This window comes from Salvelinus namaycush, chromosome 16, assembly GCF_016432855.1.
Source record: "Salvelinus namaycush isolate Seneca chromosome 16, SaNama_1.0, whole genome shotgun sequence".
NCBI lineage: Eukaryota > Metazoa > Chordata > Actinopteri > Salmoniformes > Salmonidae > Salvelinus > Salvelinus namaycush.
Window position 1 is genome coordinate 19772278 of NC_052322.1, and position 26080 is coordinate 19798357.

Consider the following 26080-nt stretch of genomic DNA (forward strand, 5'->3'; position numbering starts at 1 on the left):
TATTTTAGCTGTGTGACTGAATTAGGAAGAGCAGATTTTTTTTACATGGCTGTTTTCCATGTGTTTCTCTGTTCTTTCCACCATAATCTGCAGAGACTCTTATTTCTTCACAGACAGAAAATAAGATCAGACCAGAAAGTTCTACATTTGGGTCCAATAAGAAGAACTGGTGCTATCTCAGCCATGAGGCAGCTCAGTTGGACAGAGGGGACCCGTTTAAGACCTGGGACCATCCCATCATGCCCCCTAGCTTCCGCAATCTGCACTTGGACCAGTTGTCCCTGGACAGGAGCCACACTGCCCCAGAGAAGACCGTCCTCCGCATCTACTACAGTCCCCTATCTGCAAGGAGAGTCCATCTGGTTCATCTGAGGCACAGCACCAACACTGATAGAAATGGTACTACTAGTGTAATCTCCACCAGGCTTAGTACATCCCAAAGCTCTCTCACTCCCCTATGTCTGAGGCTCTCCGCTAATTTGAGCGACGACATGAAGGAGATGACAGCTAGCTTACGACAGGCAGTTCACTCCAGTTCGCCAGAGAGGAGGAAGGGGAGGGTGATCATGAGTGGGGGGTGGACGGTGGATGTGGCCACCTCAGGGACTCAGACCCAGATGCACCCACAGATGGTGAGTGTGGGTCTACAGACGGATGGGCCCTACAGTATAGGTGCAGTGAGAGCCTCCCCTTCACGGCTTTCTGCCCGTGCTCAACAGATTTCTACTTCCCTGGAGAGGCTCCCAGGTAGGACAGAAAGGCCCAAGTCTGGCTCCACCTCCCCAAAACTGTATCGCAGACACTCTGCCTCTGCATCTTCCATCTCCCCCTCCTCCTCTTTCCCTTCTTCCACAACTGGTTTCACCACCACCATGTCCAACACCACAACCCCCAACTCCTCCACCGCCTCCTCTGTCACTCCTGGCAGTGAGCGTGTTTTTTGGGGCTTGTCCCATCGTGGTCCAGCTGGGTCGACATGGGCCCGCCCCACCAATCCCAGAGCCGGTCCAGGGCTTATCCACCACAGTACAATAAACAGTGAGTTGAGCAGTGGTGGAAACACTAAACCCACCAGCAAACCTGCTGGAGCCAACCGGTACGGCCTAGTCACTGAGTTCCTACGCAAAATGAGTGGTCGGGCAGACAAGCCAGCCCCAGCATCAGCATCAGGCGGGGGCCAGAAGGGGAAATGCAGTCCAACTCATAAAACCCTAGAGCGAGGGCCCTCTCGTCCCCCTGCTGCACCAGTACACAGGAACGACAGTGTCACCAGGATTGTGAACCAGAGGTTCATGAAGCAGAGAGAGGAAGCATGCCGGGTCCATATATGCCCCAGTCAGGCCCACAGTCAGAACCAGGCTGTCAGAAAAGAACCGAGCCTGGAGAGTAACGTGACACTGGAGGTAAGTACAGTAGGCCTGCCCAACACAGGATCCACACACTGAATACATACTGTACTTCACTCATATTCAATTTAGTGGCTAATGTATGTTATTCCACATGACATACTAGTTTGCTTGCTTGGTTTTGAGAAAGGAATAGCATAAATAATAAAATATACCCAATAAATGAACATGCTATAACAGTCTTTCTTTCATTCTCTCCCTCCCTCCGTCTTTCCCCCTCTCAGGATAGGAACTATGAATGTAGCAGTTCCAAGTCCTTGTCCTTCTGCTTCGCCCGATCATCTCGCTCCTCCACCCAACGAAACGCCTTGACCCCGACCAAGCTACAGCGACATAGATACTCCTCTGCTGTAAACGGTGGTGGGTCAGGAGAGCCCAACTCCAACTGTGAATGAGGGGGTGGAGGCAGTAACACATTGACACCACTAGACAGCTGATAAAGATTACGAGGGACATGGTGAATCCAAGGCCTGTGTTCTGGAATTCTGCATTCAACAGTCAGGATGAAGGGACAGAATGGAAGTACTTTAGAACCCATTATGATAAGGGTTACAGTTATTTCAGATACATACATGCCTATTATTTGTGCTAGAATTCGTTTTTTCTTTCAGTTCAGCCCATGGCACTTCATCCTTTTACAATATGCAACAACCTTTTTTGGATCCACCAAAGCAGTTAAAGTTGTCAGTACTCATTGATTTTGTATTAGCTTATAGAACTAAATAATATTTTGTATGAATATTGTCAGAATTAATAAACTATACTATGCAATGCTGAACTGTAATTCATGTTGTCCATGCTTGTAGTGTACATACTGTACTGTCGTCCTGTGGCTGTCTGTTAACCCTCTGGGTTAGTTGAGCTCATCTAACCAGTGTCACAAATTCATGACATATAAGAGCAAAGTTGACAGTTCACCTTGAGACCTACCTCGGCCACAGACACGTGGGTCTTAGAATAGGATAGGGTATATGGCCAGCTGTTCATTATCTGTAACATGCAGACAAATTAAGGTGAGACCACACTAAGCAGTTGATGAGATCAGATGTCCTGTCACTGTGCAGTCAGGGAAGCCTTACCGTACATCCCTCACTCTCTACCTCCCACTTTGACTTTCCCCCCACCTGATTTCAACAATGGTTTTCCCAGATCTGCTAACGGGCTGCTAATCCAATTGTATAGTGCAGTAAACAAGAGTCACTCGGGCTCCCGAGTGGCGCAGCGGTGTAAGGCACTGCATCTCAGTGCTTGAAGCGTCACTACAGACACCCTGGTTCATTTCCAGGCTGTATCACAACCGGCCGTGATTGGGAGTCCCATAGGGCGGCGCACAATTGGCCCACCGTCATCCGGGTTTGGCCGGTGTAGGTTACATAAAAAAAACTAAAAAACATTTCAAGGTAAAAAATCATAGAGAGATGATCCGCCACCCTCTTGCAGTTACCCAAGGCCTTGCGGTGCCACTCCAAGGTGTGGCTGGCAGCTGGCTTTGTTCAGAGGCAGGGTCACTCAACCACACCATAGTGTCACATTTTTGCTTAGCATGAACTTTTCCCCTTTCTCAAAAGCTCAAATTGGATTTTATCTTCCATAAGTAGTGGAACCCATGACGGGCCAAACAAAAGAAGACAGCAAATCAACAAAAATACTTAAATTCTCCAATGGGGGAGCGCTCTATATATTTGTCCTGTTATTTCTACCCTCACCCTCTTATTTCTCTTCCCTTTCACAAGGAAAAAGTTGACTCAGATACATTGTTGTAGTAGATGAAAGTATATATTTTCAGATTTCAAAAAGTCTCAGCTTCATGAAAGGCAATAATATTTTCCACGTGGAATGGAGTCTCTACTGTCGGTTTGATTCATATGACTGCAAGAGGGTGATCAGAATTTCTAGAGTGGTTTGAAGAATCTTCAGGATCCCAGCGGGGAAACTGTTTTGGGGATTCAATTAATATTTTACAATCGGTACTTTCTGCTGCTGACCTTTTGGTATTTCTTTAAGTACCACTGGTGGGACCTCAGCAAACACAGATGCACCACTCGCATTCGACGAAGTGATCCGGCTGGTCCAAGCAGGAGAGGAGGTCCCAGGCCTGTAAAAGCTGGACATGAAACCTAATAACCAAACTCCAAGTCTCTCTCAGATGGAGAGGAGACCTAAACCCTGGGAGAACTCCTAGACACACATGACTTGTACATATTACTTTTTCCCTCAAACTGTCCACATTGTGAGAAAATTTATATTTTTTGATATCCTCTAAACATGCAATAACTAAAATCTATGTGCTCTTCACCATTTCATCACATATGATAAAAAGCGTTGCACGTGTCCTGTAGAACTGTCTCGACCTGATCCGTCTAAAACAACTACACCAAACACATGAAATAGTGCCTGCCAGACTCATTTCATTTCTGAGTGTAATCAGCGAGGGTCATATTAGCACCTGGGAGTTGCTGGTCGTGGAGGAGCAGCCAGGTAGCGTGCGTGTGAGTGGGGCCAGCGCTTAGTGCTCCTCTTCTGCTTGGTGGCAGTGTCTGTGCCCTCATTTAACCTGTGTTGATGGTCCTTCAGAAGCTCTGGGATAGGGGGCAGGGTGACGGGCCGCAGAACGCTGTAGGGCAAGGCCTTATACACCCTCAACTACAGAGAAACAAACAAAATAAATAAACAGGCACATCATTATCCCTTTTGACTTCGAACAACAGAGATGGTGCCTTATACTCTCTCAAAAATGACAGAGAACTACACATCTAAGGCCAGGAAACGGTCCAATAGAGTTAGTTGTAGGCTCTTTAAGGTATGAGTCCTACCTGCTCTTGACTGCTGAAGGTTGTCTGGAGGTAAGGGGTACAGGATGGAAGGTGATGTCTCACTTTCTGTTTTTTATGCTCGTCCTAAAATGCTGCTGGTCTGAGGGAAGGACAGTTGAAGCAACATTCAATCGTTAGGCACAGTAACCACACAAGGGAGTTGCAGTCAGTCCTTTACTTTACTCTGATGTGCGTAGGCTACTGTGAGTGTGGATGGCATCTGTAACTCACCTGCCTTCCCTTCTCCTGCCACAGTCTCCATGTGTTCTCAATCTGCTCGTCGGTGTACTTGGCGATCCGTGGGTCGGAAGGAACCAGTTCCCTCAGCTGCGTTGTGACCTCACCAAACTTTGTCGACTGCTGACTCTTCTGTGCAGTCAGGCCCTCCAGGATGCGTTTGGCACAGCTAAGAAGGCATAGGAGGACATCAAAGAGATGCAGACAGATGACATGACCGGACAAACATCAGACTCAGTAATAGTGCATGGATGGGTACAGTGCATGACTAGCATGTTTTTGTGTGTAGAAAGTCCCTTTCATCAGCCCTATAGTTCAAATTATGGAGACAGAAGGGCTTCCATTTGGACTTTTCCCCTCACTTCCAGTGCGGGTACTTCCCCTCATTAAGGACTTTAAGTGTCTGACAGGACCCCATCCTCTTCAGGTCCACTGGGAGCTCTGTGTGGAGGGCGTTGGAGTCGCCCACCCGCCACATGCCCTGCCCAAATGTACCTGAGATGTAGAGACAGACCGGGTACTAGTTGTCAGTATTAGTACACATTCAGTAGTTGGCGCATATCAACACTCCCCCCTTGTGGCTGATAAAACATATTCAATAGAACCATAAGACGTTCTCAAACGAATGACACCATACACGTAACTACAGTGGTGGTAGTGGTGGTGCTTACCAATGTATCTGCCAGCGGCGGTCCACAGACGTACGTTACAGTCCAGGCTGGCTGTGACGATGAGGCGGAAATGCTCCACATACTCAAGATGAACGATCCCTTTCAGGTGGCAGCGCCAGGAACTCAGGGGCCTAGGGGGTGTCAGGGACACACTCCATCCCCGCAAAATCTGGTCAGAGAGGGATAATAGAAATGAGTGGGAAATCTATTTATGACAGAGTCTGTTCCATCTACGGAAGGTGACATCATCAATGACCACTAGCTAGTTTCACATCTGTTACACATTCATCCTAACCTGCCCTCCCTAAAGCTCTGTAACTTGAACAAATATTTTGGTGTGTCATTATGTTCTGTGTGTACTGTTGTTGAGTTACCTCTTTGTCCTGCTCCACCACCAGTCTCCGTGGTCCCTCCACTTTGCAGTAGGGAGGTATGAGTTGAGGCAACCTCAGAGTCCTCATTGGATGATTCCTCCTCAGCCACCCCACCCCTCATACGGTAACAGTACTTCTCAATGTCCCACAGCTGCGGAAAAGGAAATAAAAATGTAGAGGGATGACGTGAACAAAGAAAAACAGAGGGAAAAGAAAAGAAAGATACTATCAGTCCATAGTCGATCTGTAAAACATCCTGCCAATGTCTCCACCCTGATCACTTCTCACCACTGTCCCCTTCAGTCAAAGACATCAGTTGGTGTAGCCAACATAGATAAACAACACATTGACTTTTCTATGGTCTCCAACCCCTCCAGTGCTACCGTGATGTATCCGTTGCTGTCTCCAGTGAGCAGTATCTGGTCCTGTCTGTCAGTGGACATGGCACAGATGACTGGCCCCTTGCTATGCACGGCACGGAATTTCCCCAGCAACCCTCCGTTACGGCTGATAGACCAGGCGTAGATGTAGCCGTCTGCTGAGCTGGTCAGGAGGATGGCCGTGTCAGGGCTACGCTCACGGGTGGCCAGAAACAACACCTGCTCGTCAGAAAGAGAAATAGGGAGAGAAAACGAGGGAGAGACAGTCATTGACATCCTCTGTCGGTTATCAAGGTAAAACAATATTAAACCGTCAGATAGGTTACAGTGTACATGTCAGTCAGTCAGTACCTTCTCCACTGCAAACCGAGGCTTCTCCAGCTCGTCTAGGTTGATGGTCTTGGTCTTGTGTCTGGGCAGCAGTGTCGTCCGCCTGCCCATGGAGACTGTGACTGACTGGGGCAGTAAAGCAGAGGCTGGAGTCGATATGCTACCCCTCCGGCCCTGTGGGATGCATAGAAACATGCACATCAACATGAACATCAACAGAGAAACAGAGGTCTTTTTGTACAGTCTCTAGCGACAAACAAAAAAAATGTCGGTGCTCCATTGTGTATCGTCTCACCCGTATGGGTATGAGGGGCAGTGGGCTCTCGCTAGCGTTGAAATGGCAGAAGGCTTGTCCTGAATCTATGTTCCAGACAATGATGTCACCGCTGTAGGAGGCGGTCACCAGCATCTTTCTGCCGTGGGCGTGCATGGAATAGATGTCGTCTGAGTGGTACTGGTTCCACACACGGTGCTCCATCTTATCCTCCTCCTTATCGTCCCTGACACACGGACGGACAGACAGGAGGAAAGACGGACGGACAGACAGACGGAAAAAAGTAAACATACAGACACAATCAATACAAATAAAACATACAAAAGCCACACAAGTTGACCAATTGCCAGCCAAGAAAGTGCTTAAAAGTTGCATACAGTCAAAGATGTAAAAACATGAAGCACTCACAGATACGACATGACCCGTTTGCTCCAGCCTGAAACATAAATCCTCTCGTTGATGTACAGAATCCCTGTAACCTGCCAACAAGTCATTTCAGTAAGTATTTTTTCTGTCCTCGAATGGCAGTGCTTGGTGGTAAGAAAGACAAGTTTGGTCTGTCACTTAGGGATCAGTGCCCTGCAGGATACAGCGTAGTACCTCATTGCTGTCCACCAGGGGCAGTTCAGAGATAAGAGCCCCGTTGTTGAAGTTCCAGAGACGCAGAGTGCCGTCTTTAGACACGGTGATGAGGCGGCGTTTGGGCCCGTCGAATGTCATGGCAGTGACCTCAACAGGTTGCTCAGGGGTCGTTTGGAACTGCATTACCTTCTCCCCTGTCAGGATGTCCCACACACTGACCACGCCCGCATGACACCCACTTACCACCTGGGCACAGAGCAGTGGAGAGAAGGTGGGTTTACCTAGCTTCAATAAGTAGTATGATCATCTCTTAGTTGACCTTACCTCACTCCCAAGTATTGAACCATCACCAACCTGTTTGAAGTTGGAGTTGTAGAGAGCAGCACAGAGTGGTTGTTCATGTGATGTTGTAGCTGTGGGTACAGAGCTGTCTGCATCCTCCATAGACCCTCGAAGAACTCCAATCTGCCCAGCACAACGTAAACATGAGGAAATAAATACACAGCAATACCAAAGAACCTTGTACAACCAATAGAGTGTGTATGAGTACACATGTTAAAGGCAATAACGAACACACACTAGGTACGTAGCCATCACCATGGTGTTACTGGTGTGGTTATAGTAGGTGCTGGTGATGGGGAAGCGGCCCATGTTGACGTTCCTGGATTGGATGTTCTGGAGGCAGACACTGTCCTGCAGGTCCCACACCCGCACATTCTGGAACAGAAAGAAACGACCCTTACCTGTTTTGTGGTCTAAATGAGCATTACAAATCTGAGTAGGCAACGGGTGACATTGAGTGTCACTGTAGTGATAATGCTGGACATCTGACCTTGTCTTTGGACACACTGATGATCTTGTTGTCTCTGCAGTTGACAGCGATGTGAGTGACGACGGTGCTGTGACCTTTCATCTGTGATGTGGCCTGATTGGTCACATAGGGGTTCCAGACCCTCACGACCCGATCGAAGAATCCAGTCACTCACGACCCGATCGAAGCATCCAGTCACTGGAACATTGGAAAACAAGCGTGGACAAAGACACATCATGGGATATTGCATTAAAATAATAATATCCAGATTGACAGCTACAGAAAGATCAGCAAAGAATACTGTATAAAATAAGTAATATAAATACTGAGCTATATTGCATGAAAAAAAAGGGAAATTATATTATTTTATACTAATACATTTGCTTAGAGAAAGAGATTTAGTTTAACAAGTAATAAAAATAAAAACCTCAAAGATAGGGGTCAGAATTATTGGCACCTCTGTTTTCAATACTCCAGCACCCTCCCCTTGTAAGAATAATGACACTTAGTATGTTTCTGTAATGTTTAATGAGATTGGAGAACACATTGGGAGTGATCTTAGACCATTGTTCCATACAGAATCTTTCCAGATCCTAGATATCCTTCGTCTGCGCTTATAGACTGTTTACAGGACTGTTTATAGGCTGCCCTCTTCCATTCACACCACAGGTTTTCAATGAGGTTCAAGTCAATGGCCATTGCAAAATGTAGATTTTTGTAGTCAATTAACCATTTCTTTGTGGCTTTTGATGTGTGCTTGGAAGTGTCAGCCTCCTAAAGTTCCTGATGCTGTTGACCTTAACAAGGGCCCCAGGACCAGTGGAATCAAAATACGCTTTCGATTTTAATATAAAATAATATAATTTTAAAATGTTTGGAGGATGCGATATAGATGAGTATTTAGTATTTATTTTATACAGTATTTGTTGCTAATCTTTATCAAGGGTGCCAATAATTTTGGAACTGACTTTATACGTAATTGGTTTAGACGTCATAAACAGCACTGTATGGAGTATTACTTCTACACATACCTAGAACGTTGAGCTCAGGTGAGTAGTCAAAACACAGAATTCCCTTCTGCAGGTGAAAGAGTGCAGTTCTGAGAAAGAAAAACAAGAGAATTATATTCATCCGTGAAATGAACATTAGAAATGAGAGATTTGGGGGCATTTTAAAGAGGCACTCCAGTCTCTTCTTTACCTCATTTAGCACCTGTTTTACCTAACAAAAGGCACATCTCAATAGGTGGTAGGTATGACATTACATGGCACAAGATGTTCCCACAACCAAGGAGGGAGGCCGATAACATCACATCAGACCAACTCCTTGTATGGCCTAATCTTAGAAGTTTGCGGTTGTGTAAAAAAAAAACTACTTTGCTCAAAACATATTTTGTTAACTTTAAGTGTGTGTATATTACTGTATTTATACGTGGGATATTGTTTTTCAACACGAAAAGTTCAAATATAGCTGCAGTGCGTCTTTAAACAGTCCTGTAAAACTCTGAGATAACACGATAGACACACTGAAAAATAAAGACGGGAAAACGCAAAAGGGGGCGTACTGAATTTTACACTTGCGTGAGTGGGGCAGCGTGGTCAGGATCATGGAAGTTTGGTCTGCCGCACAGCAGGTGGCAATGGCATTCAACTCTGGGATGTAGCGGATCTGGTGGATCCAGTCATTATGGCTGGGCTGGAACATTAAAAAAAAGGGGAAGATATGAAACAGAGAACTAACTGAAGAGGGGAAGAAAGAGCGTGAACAGGAAAAACAAAAGTTATATAGGCTACTTACGACTCTAAAGCAGAGAAATGAGCTGGAGGTGTTTTTGAGCAGGGCTGACACAGGGATGCGATAGTTTGTTCCTGAAAAAGAGGCAAAGAAGTGAGTGTGATCTTCGGCATGAACATGTGTACCTACCATCTTTACCTGCATGTTTTCACCCAGTACCTGTCTTGAAGGCAGCACTGTTGAACAGGCCATTATGGACCACATCAGAGGAGACAAAGATGTATATGGTGCCACTGGCATCACCAATAGAATACACTCCTCTCTTACCATCTGTCCTGAAAGGAAGCAGAGAGAAAAAGGTTATTCTCACAAAAGGCCTGCAAAAATCATTATGTTCCATTAAACAGAAGTAATAATCAATAATAATAGCAGTGCACTAGGAAATAGGGTGCCATTTGGAATACACACAAAGCCTACCAGTAGTCCATCACCTCCACGTTGGCCTCCAGCTCCGACAGGGAGAACACTATGTCACACTTACTGGCACTGATGTCATAGAATTCTGGTGACAGAAAAACAAACACACTGTACAAACACTTCAACAAACATACAGTAGCTATACATCAGTAGGTATTACATTGTACAACATAATATCACCGCATAACATGATGTTTTCATGTGTACAAATGTTTGTACAGACATTCCCACAGACACACCTACGTCTCGCCCTGTGGAGGAGATGGAGAGCTGGTTGATGTTGCTCAGGCAGACCATGTCTGTCACCCAGACGGGCTGGGCCACTGTGTGCTGCATCTGACTTATCTAGAGCAGAGAAAAACATGCAAAGAATGTTTCACAAATAAAGAATAGAACATCCCACAAGCACAACATGAAGCATACCTGCTGGTCCACAAGCACGACATGAAGCATACCTGCTGGTCCACAAGCACGACATGAAGCATACCTGCTGGTCCACAAGAACGACATGAAGCATACCTGCTGGTCCACAAGCACGACATGAAGCATACCTGCTGGTCCACAAGCACGACATGAAGCATACCTGCTGGTCCACAAGCACGACATGAAGCATACCTGCTGGTCCACAAGCACGACATGAAGCATACCTGCTGGTCCACAAGCACGACATGAAGCATACCTGCTGGTCCACAAGCACGACATGAAGCATACCTGCTGGTCCACAAGCACGACATGAAGCATACCTGCTGGTCCACAAGCACGACATGAAGCATACCTGCTGGTCCACAAGCACGACATGAAGCATACCTGCTGGTCCACAAGCACGACATGAAGCATACCTGCTGGTCCACAAGCACGACATGAAGCATACCTGCTGGTCCACAAGCACGACATGAAGCATACCTGCTGGTCCACAAGCACGACATGAAGCATACCTGCTGGTCCACAAGCACGACATGAAGTATACCTGCTGGTCCACAAGCACGACATGAAGCATACCTGCTGGTACACAAGCACGACATGAAGCATACCTGCTGGTCCACAAGCACGACATGAAGCATACCTGCTGGTCCACAAGCACGACATGAAGCATACCTGCTGGTACACAAGCACGACATGAAGCATACCTGCTGGTCCACAAGCACGACATGAAGCATACCTGCTGGTCCACAAGCACGACATGAAGCATACCTGCTGGTCCACAAGCACGACATGAAGCATACCTGCTGGTCCACAAGCACGACATGAAGCATACCTGCTGGTCCACAAGCACGACATGAAGCATACCTGCTGGTCCACAAGCACGACATGAAGCATACCTGCTGGTCCACAAGCACGACATGAAGCATACCTGCTGGTCCACAAGCACGACATGAAGCATACCTGCTGGTACACAAGCACGACATGAAGCATACCTGCTGGTCCACAAGCACGACATGAAGCATACCTGCTGGTCCACAAGCACGACATGAAGCATACCTGCTGGTCCACAAGCACGACATGAAGCATACCTGCTGGTCCACAAGCACGACATGAAGCATACCTGCTGGTCCACAAGCACGACATGAAGCATACCTGCTGGTCCACAAGCACGACATGAAGCATACCTGCTGGTCCACAAGCACGACATGAAGCATACCTGCTGGTCCACAAGCACGACATGAAGCATACCTGCTGGTCCACAAGCACGACATGAAGCATACCTGCTGGTCCACAAGCACGACATGAAGCATACCTGCTGGTCCACAAGCACGACATGAAGCATACCTGCTGGTCCACAAGCACGACATGAAGCATACCTGCTGGTCCACAAGCACGACATGAAGCATACCTGCTTGTGCGATGTTCTATTACCTAGCAATGTTTCACAACTGTCTTTTCTCCATCTCTGTCAACATCATGTATTACTTCAGAGTTTTCACATCATATCAAACATGATCGTCTGGGGAAAACATATGCATTGCTATTCAATTCAATTGTAATAGATTAATTGATTGATTATTCATGATATAATGCTAGAACATGGCTGATACGCACCTTGACAGTGCGCAGCAGCTTGAACCTCTCGCTCCAATAGTTGAGAACGCCATCACGGCTGATTGACAGGTAGCTTCCACTGTGGGCGCGGCCCTTAGAACCCCCCGAGGCCCTGCCATGCTCCCCAGAGTCTGTCTTTTTCTCCCCGGCTGGGGGCTGGAATGGGTAGAACTGGAGCCGGACAATGGCCTCACAGTGTGCACTACACAGACAGAGACACAGAAAAATTAAAGGATGCACATATACTACTTAGGAACCTGTAGAACATAGCCAATGAAATACCACTTACACAGGCGCAATCTTGAGTGGTTTGGGAAAGTAGATTGGCCTGTTTTGCTGCTGCAAAGAGTCTTTCTCTCTGTACTCTAAAAGCATGTAGTTCAGATATTCAACCTGTATGAAACCACACAAAGTTTTTGTTTATGAGAGTAAGAATTTAAATGTGTTTACGTGTTTGTCACATACCAGTTGGTCAACTGACGACAAAACAGCACTCCTGTTCATTGTCGTTTTGCTCTCTCACCCAGTCCATTCTGCCGTCACAGTTGGTGTCCACCTTCATAAAGATAATGTCCACATCCTCATCATCCACATCACCCATGATCTTCTTCATCGCATCTCAGAACTGATACATATCCAACCCTGACAGAGAGAATGACACATTGTTCAAGAAAATAGGTCCCTTTTGGATAGTGTAACTTAATGATTCTTTTTATTATTCACATTCTGTCATAAAGAGCACATGTTCAACCAAATAAAAACCCAATTTCCCCCCCAAAATCACTATAGTAAGTGCCTATTATGTGCCAAATAAAGTAACAGGGTTGACCTCAACAGGGTTGACGATTTCATCTTAAATCAGCCATAAATCCCCTTGTTACAGGAGGAATGGAAGCTTGTCGTGTGCAACAGGGACGGGCAATTGAATGCAAGCTTCACAAAAAAGTTGAAATTGTTAAAACATTTCTAGCCTGTATGGATGGCAGGGATGGGCAACTTAGATTGGGGTGGGGTCCACAACAAATCTGAACTTATCATGGGGTGCCGCAGTGGCTCGCGGGTCTGCGTACCCACATCCATACCCACACATGCAGTCAGAGCTGGCACTAGCCTATTGAGGGCCCTTAGCTAATTTCATGGAACGACCCATGTGTGTTCGTATGACAACACTATGTAGAAATGTGCAGCTGGTTGGTGAAACTGGCAGGGATCCACTAGGGGCTAAAAATTATACTGGGTTGGGCTAAAAATGATACTGGGTTGGGCTAAAAATGATACTGGGTTGGGCTAAAAATGATACCGTGGTATACTATTAGTTATGGAGAGGTGTTATGTGTTCGGGTCACTCACCCCCTCCTCCATCCGTGTCAGCCTCTCTGAACATACGTTCAATGTGGCGAAGGTGCTGTTCATTGATCTGATTCTCCACTCCCCCCTGAGCTGGCATGTCCTCCTCCCGTAGTCACTGCTCTTCCCTGAACGCTCCGCCTCCCCACCCTGCTGAGGGAGGATATAGAGCACCTCAGTCACACTTAACTCCACATCTGATATTAAAACCAACATGAACCATTTTTCACTTGAAAATGTCTTAGGAGGGCAAGATGAATTAAAAACTGCGTAGAAAATGTGGGTGACAAGGCAGCAAAAACCCAGGCAATTTGAATGGAAATATCTGTGTAAATAAAACAGAGCACTTTGGGGAGCATAACAGTGTGCAGATGTATTTAGTTGTGGTGTGTTTCTGCTTGTCATCAGAGGTGGAACTGTGATAACACGGGCAACGGATACATTGAACACCCAGCAATCCAAAATGGGATTTAGTGATCAAACACACTTAAAGTCCTAATGTAAACTAGCTTTATATTGATATTAGTCTGACCTTGTAAGGCTGGCCATCTTCAGTTCCCCTGTGACAGTCCACAAGCTCACACTGGTCATGGCTTTCCTCCTTTAACACAGGCACAAATGCTCACAGAAGAACAATGCTCTTTTGGTGATTTCACAATGTGAGAGAGATGGTCGTAACATACAGAGAGGGAAAAAAAGTATTCGATCCCCTGCTGATTTTGTACGTTTGCCCACTGACAAAGAAATTATCAGTCTATAATTTTAATGGTAGGTTTATTTGAACAGTGAGAGAGAGAATAACAACAAAAAAATCCAGAAAAGCACATATCAAAATTTTTTGAAATTGATTTGCATTTTAATGAGGGAAATGAGTATTTGACCCCTCTGCTAAACATGACTTTGTACATGGTGGCAAAACCCTTGTTGGCAATCACAGAGGTCAGACGTTTCTTGTAGTTGGCCACCAGGTTTGCACACATCTCAGGAGGAATTTTGTCCCACTCCTCTTTGCAGATCTTCTCCAAGTCATTAAGGTTTCGAGGCTGACGTTTGGCAACTCGAACCTTCAGCTCCCTCCACAGATTTATGGGATTAAGGTCTGGAGACTGGCTCGGCCACTCCAGGACCTTAATGTGGTTCTTCTTGAGCCACTCCTTTGTTGCCTTGGCCGTGTGTTTTGGGTCATTGTCATGCTGGAATACCCATCCACGACCCATTTTCAATGCCCTGGCTGAGGGAAGGTGGTTCTCACCCAAGATTTGACGGTACATGGCCCCATCCATCGTCCCTTTGATGCGGTGAAGTTGTCCTGTCCCCTTAGCAGAAAAACACCCCCAAAGCATAATGTTTCCACCTCCATGTTTGACGGTGGGGATGGTGTTCTTGGGGTCATAGGCAGCATTCCTCCTCCAAACACAGCGAGTTGAGTTGATGCCAAAGAGCTCCATTTTGGTCTCATCTGACCACAACACTTTCACCCAGTTGTCCTCTGAATCATTCAGATGTTCATTGGCAAACTTCAGACGGGCATGTATATGTGCTTTCGTAAGCAGGGGGACCTTGCGGGCGCTGCAGGATTTCAGTCCTTCATGGCGTAGTGTGTAACTAATTGTTTTCTTGGTGACTATGGTCCCAGCTGCCTTGAGATCATTGACAAGATCCTCCCATGTAGTTCTGGGCTGATTCCTCACCGTTCTCATGATCATTGCAACTCCACGAGGTGAGATCTTGCATGGAGCCCCAGGCCGAGGGAGATTGACAGTTCTTTTGTGTTTCTTCCATTTGCGAATAATCACACCAACTGTTGTCACCTTCTCACCAAGCTGCTTGGCGATGGTCTTGTAGCCCATTCCAGCCTTGTGTAGGTCTACAATCTTGTCCCTGACATCCTTGGAGTGCTCTTTGTTCTTGGCCATGGTGGAGAGTTTGGACTCTGATTGATTGCTTCTGTGGACAGGTGTCTTTTATACAGGTAACAAACTGAGATTAGGAGCACTCCCTTAAAGAGTGTGCTCCTAATCTCAGATCGTTACCTGTATAAAAGACACCTGGGAGCCAGAAATCTTTCTGATTGAGAGGGGGTCAAATACTTATTTCCCTCATTAAAATGCAAATCAATTTATAACATTTTTGACATGCGTTTTTCTGGATTTTTTTGTTGTTATTCTGTCTCTTACTGTTCAAATAAACCTACCATTAAAATTATAGACTGATAATTTCTTTGTCAGTGGGCAAACGTACAAAATCAGCAGGGGATCAAATACTTTTTTCCTACACTGTAAATCATTGATATCAAACTTAACCAGATTCTGACCAGATTTCCAAGCTTTTTTCTGTTTATAAAAAAAAACCTTGCACTCTTGATGACAGAAAGATGACACTAGGGAGACAGAAGGGGAGAGACAGAGTCCTGCCTATTTGACACAATCGTTACATGAAAAGATTATGACCAGTTATCCAAATCTGTTTTGCATCTTGACAGACACAGAGAAGGTTATGAATGAAGAGATCAATAGAGTGCAGGATAACATGTCCAACGACATGTTGTAGACAAACAACCTCTGCAGTTACCCAAGGCCCGGTGGGCCTCATCGTTCACCTGCAGGAGAAGCTTTGTGCCTGTAAAAGACTAGCCCGACAATAACTTTATAGGCAGTTTACTGGGGCCAAGTGACTGGAAGCAGAAACCGGATGCCATATCAACATGCAAGGATGGGGGTCAGTGAGAGACAGAGGAAAACCCCACATGGAAGATCTAGATGAGGACCTGTATATTCTGATCAGAGAAAATGACACGGCCCAGCTCAGAATGAGGAGAGCGGTCGTCAGGAAGCCCCTGGTGCCAACAGCAGAGGGAGAGGGCAACATGAAGACGCAGATGATGGAGCTGGCTCAACGGGACATACAGAATCAAGACACAGATAGGGTCCACACCACCACCGCCACTCAGGTCCCCTGCCTCACAGTGGTCCCCACAAGGCAGGTGCTCCCTATTGCAATCCCCCAGAGTGGAGGCAGGGAGCCCGATCAGGAACAGATCCGCCCCACACAAAGGGCTGCCATGTTGCCCACCGGTGGCAGAATTGACACCACCCAGTATGACAAGTACACCCTGCCACCCAGTCTATGGTGCAGTGGGTGTCTAGACATTTGTTTTTATTTATGGCCCTTTACTCTGGGCATGTTTACATTTGTTTTGAATTAGCCTATATCACTGTGCTGATTTTGGTTTACTGCAGTTATTCTACCAAGAGCCAACTGCCAATAGCAATGCAAATGTACGTCAGGACATTTTAATGAGCAGATAAATATACACATTCTAAATCAATTTCAGTTAACATCACATAGAAGTTAAAAAGTTATTTCTTCAACCTAAAAAACACATCTAGTTTTTCCAATCAAACCTTGATTTTTAAAGAAAAGTGATGCCTGTAGAAGCCTTATATTGCTAATAAATTCACAAACAGACTTCCTACTAAAAGAGAGCTCTCAGTTCCTCTGCTAAGAGTGTATAGTTCTGCTCTAACTGTAGACTAGAGGGATGTATTTCTTCACTGTGTGGACTGGCAACCATACATCCTGTCTTTGGCTTACATGAGGAAGTAAATTAGAACACAGGTCAGTGGAGTGCAACTCTAGCCTACATACAATACACAAATGGCAGAATGAGTCTTATAATTTTGCTTTTAGGTAAGAAGTACATTCTTTTTTTTATTTAAGGTGCTCAATAAAAACACTTAATTTCATTGAAAAATCAAAAAAGTAATGTGATGAATACCTGCGGAGATAAAAAACAAACTAAATACAAACGCTGATCGCCTAAACCACAAATTAACTCTTAAGTATATAATGAATGTGTGTAAACATACCATAAAAATTACAATAATTTCAATTGGCAGAGTATACATTCATATATATTTAAGAATTACTCATATTTGCAAATATCATATCAAAATAATCTAGTACAGTACTGTTTAGGTCAATTGGAAATATATAAGGAATAAAAAGACAACCTGAACACATTTCAAAAGTAACAGGCCTAAATTTAAAGGCACAGAAAAGGCCAGAATAAGAACAAGGCAGAAAACCCCCAGAAAATAAAAACCCATTGGAATTTTATCCAGGGTTCTTCTTCTCTGGTGGCTGGATTAGCAGGGTCTCTGAAATTTATTTTATGGTCCAAAAAAAAAAAAATAACACTTGGTCCAACAAACACTTGGACCAAGGTGGCAGGCAGTGTATAATCCAGAGGCAACTTAATCCACAGTGTGAGTAAGTGCATGTTCATTAGACCCAAAGAGTGCGCATGAACGTTGCACATGCAAACTTGTGTGTGTGTATTGAAGTGTGTGATTAAGGTATGAACTGCAGTTGTGTCCATTTTCATCAGAACTCTTCTGGTTCTTCTCCTTCAGCATCAGGAATAACAAACCCCTCCTGTTAGCAGGAAACAAAATTTGGATTTCAATATTCAAATACAACGCTACATTTGTTTCCTACTACAGAATCATCAGTTATGAAACATGTATAGAACTGCAGAAGACGGAGTCTCTCAGATGTGTCTGTCAGAGTATTCCTGTGAAGTTTCACTCACATCAGTGGCGTATAGAACATCCATAATCTTCTGCATAGTTGTATCTGCCTCTCCATCCACTTCTTGGCAGATGACCTCAATGGACCTCAGCTTTCCAAAATAAAAGTCTCTCTCTTTCTCCATGTCCTGGACAGTGGCCTTCAGGGAACTGACCTGAGGCGAGAGAATACATAAGTGATAGGAGAACGACTGGGCGGGGCTGTCATGACTCAAGTTACAACTAAACAAGCTTCAATTTCAATAAACTATTCACCTAGCACACAAAAGCTGTACAGGAGATTGACGGGAAATCTCATTGTGTCTCATCACAACTAATTTTAGCAGTGACCCTCCGAAAGAACATACCTCCTGGGCTAGCTCCACCCTTTCCACGTCCTCTGCCCCGCCGGGCCTCCGCAAAGCACTCCCTGCTGACCTGGGCGGGGGTTTGGTTACTGTCGTTGTAGACCTCGTGGGAGCTGGATCCAACACAAATCACAGTTGGCAAACTAGGACAGAATAATAACAGTGGACTGTGCGCATGCACTCAACCTTAGACACACAACTGCACATTTATACCCACTGACTCCAGTTCCTAGCCTATAGAATACTGGAATGGACATGAACCTACGTATGATAGGATAAAGGTCAGCCATTTGTCAGGGGGTCAGTCAACTTTATACAACGGGTGGGTCTAATCCCGATTGTTTAAAACCGCATTCCAGCTGGTGTCTATTCCACAAGTTACCACCGGCTAAATCTATGACGTTAAAATGCCTATTTACTCTGTTCCATCTGACTGGACAATCCACTGTCTCAGTGTTACCACTGTTACCCTTTAATTCAACTGTGCAACAACTAGAGATCATTGTTTGGTTAGCAATGTTTCTGTAGCGCTCATGTGATTCCAGAGTTTGCTAAACAAATGGCCACTGGATTGGTGCCAATAATCATATTCTGCCAGGTAGGCATAGGCCACTTTGTAGTTAACTAAGAAATGTTTGGGGAAAGCCTTTCCATCTACCAGAACATGTCAACATTAGCATCATCGCTAACGGCTACACAAAGTGGTAGACAAACGGACGCACAGGGCCAGGAAAATACTAAATCACTGATGCATTTTATTAATGTCTTATGATAATCTTGGGCAAATTAATGCATTTTCTAATAAATACAATAGATTTAGTTGATTTCCTACTAAGTTCAATAGATTTTGGAGTATTGAATTCCGTTTTAATGTCTGGATTCTGTAATTCTGTCCACTTTCTCCGCAACGCTGATTTTATAGGACCCTACACAGCCATACACTGGTCGAAATCAGTTGATGATAGTACTTAGACGGAAATGCAACAAGTATTGATATTGTGTCACATATACACTGAATAAAAATATAAAACGCAACATGTAAAGTGTTGGTCCCATGTTTCCTGAGCTGAAATAAAAGATCCCAGAAATGTTCCATACACACAAAAAGCTTATTTCTCTCAAATGTTGTGTACAAATTTGTTTACATCCCTTTTAGTGAGCATTTCTCTTTTGCCAAGATAAACCATCTACCTAACAGGTGTGGCATATCAAGAAGCAGATTAAACAGCATGATCACTACACAGTTGCACCTGGTGCTGGGGAAATCAAAAGGCCACTAAAATGTGCAGTTTTGTCACAACACCACAGATGTCTCAAGTTGAGGGAAAGTGCAATTGGCATGCTGACTGCAGGATTGTCCACCAGAGCTGTTGCCAGAGAATTGAATGTTCATTTCAGTACCATAACCAGCCTCCTTTGTCATTTTAGAGAAATTGGCAGTATGTCCAACAGGACTCACAACCCGATTCTTCACCTGCGGGAACGTCTGAGACCGCCACTAACAGCTGATGATATATCACTCCTTTTATTTTCCTGCATAAGTATAATCAGGATTACGCCTCTACTGCCCTTCCTTCCAATTAGACTGGTTTGGATTTCTCCCTGACCAACATGGCTGCCATTTTCACCCCATTCTGGAACTTTGAAGTTTATGACATAGCCTCTTGTAATTTAGTAGGGTATCTATGACCTAGCCTTACAACAAAAAAGTCCTTTCCACAGTGTGACCATGAATGTGAAAGCCCACCATAGGTGCCCATTGGAGATCCCCGTTTGACCATTAAACCGCCTTACCGACTCTCGCCGCTGGTCTGATAAGAGCTGGGGAGCTGTGGAACTGTACTGAAATAGAGATGCATACAGTATGCATTTAAGGGATCAAGCATCAAAGACACAGGAACAATTTATGTTCCACCGGCTGACTGGGAGTAACTTGGATTAGACGCCCACCCTGTTGTTGCTTGTAGCTATATTTTCAATTAGGTATTTATGTTATATTCATCAAAATGTTAGAAATTATACATTTTTCTTCCTCACCAGTGGTGGGCTTCCTTGGCTTGGATGCGACCTGCCCTGGGTTGGGTGTAGGAGCAGTGTCCTGGCCCTGGCGAGCACCGAGTGGGTCATACTCCTTTCCATCGTAGTTGGCATCAAATAATTTCTTGAACCACTGCACAAACTCAAAGTTGTCCTGGAACTTGCCTTTTATCAATTTATCCACAGGAATGATCTGGAAATTGTTTAAAAGGTGTCAATCTCAATGGCAAAAATGGCAGTAATGTGATCTTTTAGGAATACTGCAATAGCCGAAAGTACACATTGAGTTAGACACTCGGAAACACTCACCTTGTCAACCCCAATCTTCTTAAAACTGGTCTGCAGAAGTTTGAAGTTGTGGAGGAACTCAGTCTCTAGTTTTGCCTGAAATTTTACCTTCTTCAAAGGGATGCATCCAGGGAAAAGCATGTCCATGAACTGACAGTAAGCGGCACCTGTGTGAATGTGATAAGATCATTTATTAAATTCCCAGCTAATCAATCATGTCTCAACTTTTATAGGCTATAATCAGTGTAAAGTACTTAACTTCTCTAGGATAGGGGGCAGCATTTTCACATTTGGATGAAAAGCATACCCAAATTCAACTGCCAGCTACTCATCCCCAGAAGATAAGATATGCATATTATTAGTAGATTTGGATAGAAAACACTCTGAAGTTTCTAAAACTGTTTGAATCATGTATGTGAGTATAACAGAACTTATTTAGCAGGCGAAACCGAGGACAAACCATTCAGATTTTTTTTTGTTTGAGGTCACTCTCTTTTCAATGGATTTTCATTGGGAATACAGATTTCTAATATATCTTCTTGCAGTTCCTACCGCTTCCACTGGATGTCAACAGTCTTTAGAAATTGGTTGAGGGTTTTTCCTTTGTGTAATGAAGAAGTACGGCCATCTTGAACAAGGGTCACTCGAAGTGTCCTGTTTGTTAGAGGCGCATGACCAGAAGGCTAGCTAGTTTGTTTTAATCCTGTATTTAACACAGATCATCCTGTCTTCAATTTTATCAATTATTTACTTTAAAAAATACCTAAAGTTGTATTACAAAAGTAGTTTGAAATGTTTTGGCAAAATTTACAGGTAACTTTTGAGATATTTTGTAGTCATGTTTCACAAGTTGGAACCGGTGTTTTTCTGGATCAAACGCGCCAAATAAATGGACATTTTGGATATATATATATCGATGGAATTAATCGAACAAAAGGACCATTTGTGATGTTTATGGGACATATTGGCGTGCCAACAACAGAAGCTCGTCAAAGGCATGAATTATATTTTTATTTCTGCGTTTTGTGACGCGCCTGCAGGGTTGAAATATGCTTCTCTTTGTTTACTATGGTGCTAACTCAGATAATAGCATCGTTTGCTTTCGCCGAAAAGCCTATTTGAATTCTGACATGTTGGCTGGATTCACAACCAGTGTAGCTTTAATTTGGTATCTTTCATGTGTGATTTAATGAAAGTTTGATTTTATAGTAATTTATTTGAATTTGGCACTCTGCATTTTCTCTGGCTTTTGGCCAAGTGAAACAGTAGCGTCCCGCCTAAACTCAGATTTTTGGATATAAATATGAACTTTACCGAACAAAACATACATGTATTGTGTAACATGAAGTCCTATGAGTGTCATCTGATGAAGATCATCAAAGGTTAGTGATTAATTTTATCTCTATTTCTGCTTTTTGTTACTCCTCTCTTTGGCTGGAAAAATGGCTGTGTTTTTCTGTGGCTATGTACTGACCTAACATAATCGCAAGGTGTGCTTTCACCGTAAATCCTTTTTGAAAAACAGCTTCTATCTCAAGGCCATCAGACTGTTAAACAGCCACCACTAACATCGAGTGGCTGCTGCCAACATACTGACTCAACTCCAGCTCACTTTAATAATGGAAATTGATCAAAAATGTATCACTAGCCACTTTAAACTATGCACTTTTATGTTTACATACCCTACATTACTCATCTCATATGTATATACTGTACTCGATACCATCTACTGCATCTTGCCTATGCCGTTCTGTACCATCACTCATTCATATATCTTTATGTACATATTCTTTATCCCTTTACACTTGTGTGTATAAGGTAGTAGTTGTGGAATTGTTAGGTTAGATTACTCGTTGGTTATTACTGCATTGTCGGAACTAGAAGCACAAGCATTTCGCTACACTCGCATTAACATCTGCTAACCATGTGTATGAGACAAATAAAATTTGATTTGAAATCAGACATGTTGGCTGGATTCACAACAAGTGTAGCTTTAATTTGGTGTCTTTCATGTGTGATTTCATGAAAGTTTGATTTTTATAGAAATTTTTGGATTTGGCGCTCTGCATTTTTACTGGCTTTTGGCCAAGTGGGACGTTAACTTCTCTGGGATATGTGGGACGCTAAGTAAAACTACTTTAGTCATTTTTGGGGGGGGGGGGGGGGGGGGGGTATCTGTACTTTAGTATTTATATTTTTTACAACTTATTTCATTACATTCCTAAAGAAAATAATGTACTTTACACCCAAAAGTACTTGTTACATTTTGAATGCTTAGCAGGACAAGAAAATTGTCCAATTCACACACTTGTCAAGAGAACTTCCCTGGTCATCTCTACTGCCTCTGATCTGGTGGACTTACTTAACACACATGCTTCGTTTGCAAATTATGTCAGTTTTGGCGTGTGCCCCTGGCTATCCGTAAATGAGAAAGAAAAAACAAGAAAATGGTGCCGCCTGGTATGCTTAATAAGGAATATGAAATTATCCATACTTTTGATACATAAGTATATTTTAGCAATCACAATTGATACTTAACACCAAATAATTTATAACTTACTCAAGTAGTATTTTACTGGGTGACACTTATTTGAATCATTTTCTATTAAGGCATCTTTATTTTTTACTCATGTATAGAAATGGGGTACTTTTTTCTCTGCTCCTGACATTACCTCTTGCCTAAATGTCCTATGACAGCACAAGCCACTTATCTGTGGTGAGTACAATTTCCCTATACGTGGAGTAGTTTCCAAGATGGCGGTAGATGAATATACAGTGCATTCGGAAAGTATTCAGACCCCTTGACTTTTTCCCACATTTTCTTATGTTACAGCCTTCTCAATCTACACACAATACCCCATTCTTGGTCATGGAGGTGACCAAGAACCAGATGGTCACTGACAGAGCTCCAGTTCCTCTGTGGAGATGGGAGAACCTTCCAGAAGGACAACCATCTCTGCAGCACTCCACCAATCAGGCCTTTATGGAGTAAAAGGCAAATGACAGCCCACTTGGAGTTTCCCAAAGGGCACCTAAAGGACTCAAACCAAGATTGAACTCTTTGGCCTGAATGCCAAGCATCACATCTGGAGGAAACCTGGACGAAGGTTCCCCTTCCGACTGGACAATGACCCTAAGCACACAACCAAGACAACGCAGGAGTGGCTTCGGGACAAGTCTCTGAATGTCCTTGAGTGGCCCAGCCAGAGCCCAGCTTTGAACCCTATCTAACCTCGCTGGAGAGACCTGAAAATAGCTGTGCAGCAACGCTCTCCATCCAACCTGACAGAACTTGAGAGGATCTGCAGAGAATGGGATAACCTACCCAAATAAAGCTGTGCCAAGCTTGTAGCGTCACACCCAAGAAGACTTGAAGCTGTAATCGCTGCCAAAGGTGCTTCAACAAAGTACTGAGTAATCGGTCTGAATTCTTGTGTAAATGTAATTTCATTTAATATGAATTAGCAAAAATGTCTAAACCTGTTTCTGCTTTGTCATTCTGGGTATTTTGATGAGATGTTAATACCTTTTAGAATAAGGCTGTAACGTAACAAAATGTGTAAAAAGTCAAGGGGTCTGAATACTTTCGAATGCACGGTATAGGACTACACATACAGGCTGATGGTGTTGTAGTTAGTTGCCAAGTAGGCTTGAACCTCCTGCACATAGCTAAAGTAGTCCAGACTCGTTATAGATATGTCTTAATTGATCGCGCAAAGGATGCATTGACAGTACGATTTAAAAAAAACTTCCATCCAACCTTTTCCTGGTGATACTTTCTTGGTTCTCGATTCTGATGCCACAGGTGTCTTATAAACGGCAATTTCCAGTTGCAGGTGGATCTTGCAATTTAATATTATGAAAAATATTAAATGCACTTTCTGTATTGAGTCAAATTATAATTTCTCTTCATATTCTCTTTTTTTGAATTCCACCTGCAACTGGAAACAGAAATTTAAAAGACAAGGTATGCATCTCCAAATAAAGGTTTGTCGAAAATAACGTTACCACGCTTTGAATGAACCATCGGAACGGCCATCACAGGCTAGTTAGCTATGTCGATGGACATATTTCTGGTTTGATCTAGATCAGCTAAGTTAGCTAGCTAACGTGCTTTCTTACTGACCTGAGCACAACTGCTCAATCTTGGCGTAGTTCATCTGTACAGACTCGTTGATCCAAGAAAGCATATCATGGCGACTAAGGTTGTCGCCGGTCACAGATGTGGAGTAAACGTTCACAGCCATCTTCTAGCTTGGTACATGAGAGTAATGTAAGTTTTAGGGAAGAAGGGACAAACAAAGAAACATCTAGCTAACTTACATCTTAGTTAGCTAGCTAAGACACGCAGGATCAATGTTCTTTATGGCTAGACAGCTACTAGTAGCTAGTCAACGTTTTAGCTAACGTTTGCTAACTTTACGCCCTATTAACTAAAATGCCGTGTTAACCATCATAAACTTTGACGTAGTTGACAGTGATCTTTGCCAGCTAACGTTAGTCATATAATGTTAGCATCACGTTATACAGAGTTTGCCAGTTTAGCTAATATTGAGCTAATCCGGAACAGCTAACCTAACAATACGATAGCTAGCTGTTAGCTATCAAACACACCTATCCTTCAACAACGACATCATCGCTAACACTAGATACGCTATCCATTTTAGCTGGGTAGTTTTACTGTGCATTATCCATTTCCGTGAAACACGCTTTTGAACTTACATTTTCTTAATCTTCCACTGGTTGAATTAAATTACAAAAAGGTTAAAACTTGTGGATACACCAAACTTTCTCGCCGTTCACCGGCGTTTTAATTCTTACGTGCCTTGTTCCTTCCTCTTGGCTCTTGTTGTACGGTTAGAAGGTAGCTGAACATTAACGTTGCTGCCACCTACAGGCTTGGAGTATACACAACAGGCTATGGCTCCCACTTCTTCTTCTTTAAGGTGTTATGGCAGATTGCACCTATTGGTCTATTGCCACCACCTATTGAACCCAAAAATATCCCACTGGGGGGGGGGGGGGGGGAGAAACATCTCACTTCTTCAGTAACAGTTCAAATCACATCCCTAACAGGCTTAGCTGCCTGTGAGGACGGTGCATTCATTGACAGAATTCTTTGTAATGCCTCTGCTGTAAAATCCCTGAGTCCCAAAAAACAATCAACCGCACTTACAATGATCCCTATTTTCTCAGATTTCCTCTCTGTGTGCGCTGTGCAGTTGATAACCAATGTAATAAACGCTACAAAGTCCACCTTCTTAACATGCAACATGTCAGGATCGCTCTTTTGACAAGGAATATTATCCAGGGTCTCTACTCCTACTGCCATTATTTTTTTCA

General features: G+C 43.9%; 1 protein-coding gene and 1 pseudogene across 3 annotated transcripts; one reads left to right on the forward strand and one right to left on the reverse strand.

Moving 5' to 3' along the window:
- The first annotated feature begins 13444 nt into the window (after positions 1-13444).
- On the forward strand, positions 13445-16619 carry LOC120061546 (annotated as a pseudogene).
- A 136-nt stretch (positions 16620-16755) lies between these two features.
- On the reverse strand, positions 16756-25581 carry LOC120061137 (microtubule-associated protein RP/EB family member 1-like). 3 transcript variants are annotated; one of them, XM_039010705.1, is made up of 8 exons: positions 25460-25581; positions 24864-24987; positions 20759-20904; positions 20450-20642; positions 20207-20254; positions 18413-18525; positions 18068-18220; positions 17612-17910 (listed from the first exon to the last, which is right to left on the reverse strand). In XM_039010705.1, the coding sequence occupies exons 2-8, from the start codon at positions 24982-24984 to the stop codon at positions 17860-17862; spliced, it is 825 nt and encodes a 274-aa protein (XP_038866633.1). In that variant the 5' UTR covers positions 24985-24987; positions 25460-25581; the 3' UTR covers positions 17612-17859. The 3 variants fall into 3 exon arrangements, with proteins under 3 accessions (XP_038866634.1, XP_038866633.1, XP_038866632.1); XM_039010704.1 differs by having other exon boundaries at positions 24864-24991; XM_039010706.1 differs by lacking the exon at positions 20207-20254 and having other exon boundaries at positions 16756-17910; positions 24864-24991.
- Positions 25582-26080: the final 499 nt, after the last annotated feature.

Coding starts and splice junctions, on each gene's coding strand:
- LOC120061137 (XM_039010705.1), bottom strand. CDS start 24,984: ATGGCTGTGAACGTTTACTCCACATCTGTGACCGGCGACAACCTTAGT. Junction 20,643..20,758: donor AGAAGATTGGGGTTGACAAG/GTGAGTGTTTCC, acceptor AACAATTTCCAG/ATCATTCCTGTGGATAAATT. Junction 18,221..18,412: donor GGGTGGAGCTAGCCCAGGAG/GTATGTTCTTTC, acceptor CTCTCGCCTCAG/GTCAGTTCCCTGAAGGCCAC.